This window comes from Penaeus monodon, chromosome 22, assembly GCF_015228065.2.
Source record: "Penaeus monodon isolate SGIC_2016 chromosome 22, NSTDA_Pmon_1, whole genome shotgun sequence".
In the NCBI taxonomy this organism is placed as follows: Eukaryota; Metazoa; Arthropoda; class Malacostraca; order Decapoda; family Penaeidae; genus Penaeus; species Penaeus monodon.
Genome location: NC_051407.1, coordinates 27,618,507 through 27,618,711, shown reverse-complemented (window position 1 = coordinate 27,618,711; position 205 = coordinate 27,618,507). Strand labels below are relative to the sequence as shown.

The window sequence follows — 205 nt, the reverse complement described above, 5'->3', positions numbered from 1 at the left end:
CGTCACGGGCCCACCTAACCCCCGATCCTCGCCCGCAGACGGAGAAAGCGGCTCGGAAGACAGTGAGCAAACTCATGCTCTCGACGGTCACCTTGGATGACACAGGCGAGTACAGCTGCGCCCCGTCTGACCTGCAGCCAGCTGTGGTCAACGTCCACGTGCAGACTGGTGAGGAGACTGTGGGTGGGTTAAGCTCTGGCGCTCA

The 205-nt window shown here is 62.4% G+C and overlaps 1 protein-coding gene across 1 annotated transcript in view; it reads left to right on the top strand.

Moving 5' to 3' along the window:
- LOC119587066 overlaps nucleotides 1-205 on the top strand; it is a 26,966-nt gene that overhangs the window by 22,797 nt on the left and 3,964 nt on the right. The window contains exon 4 of the mRNA XM_037935814.1: nucleotides 39-168. Coding sequence (XP_037791742.1) covers nucleotides 39-168 — 130 coding nt within the window. The remainder of the gene's footprint in view (nucleotides 1-38; nucleotides 169-205) is intronic.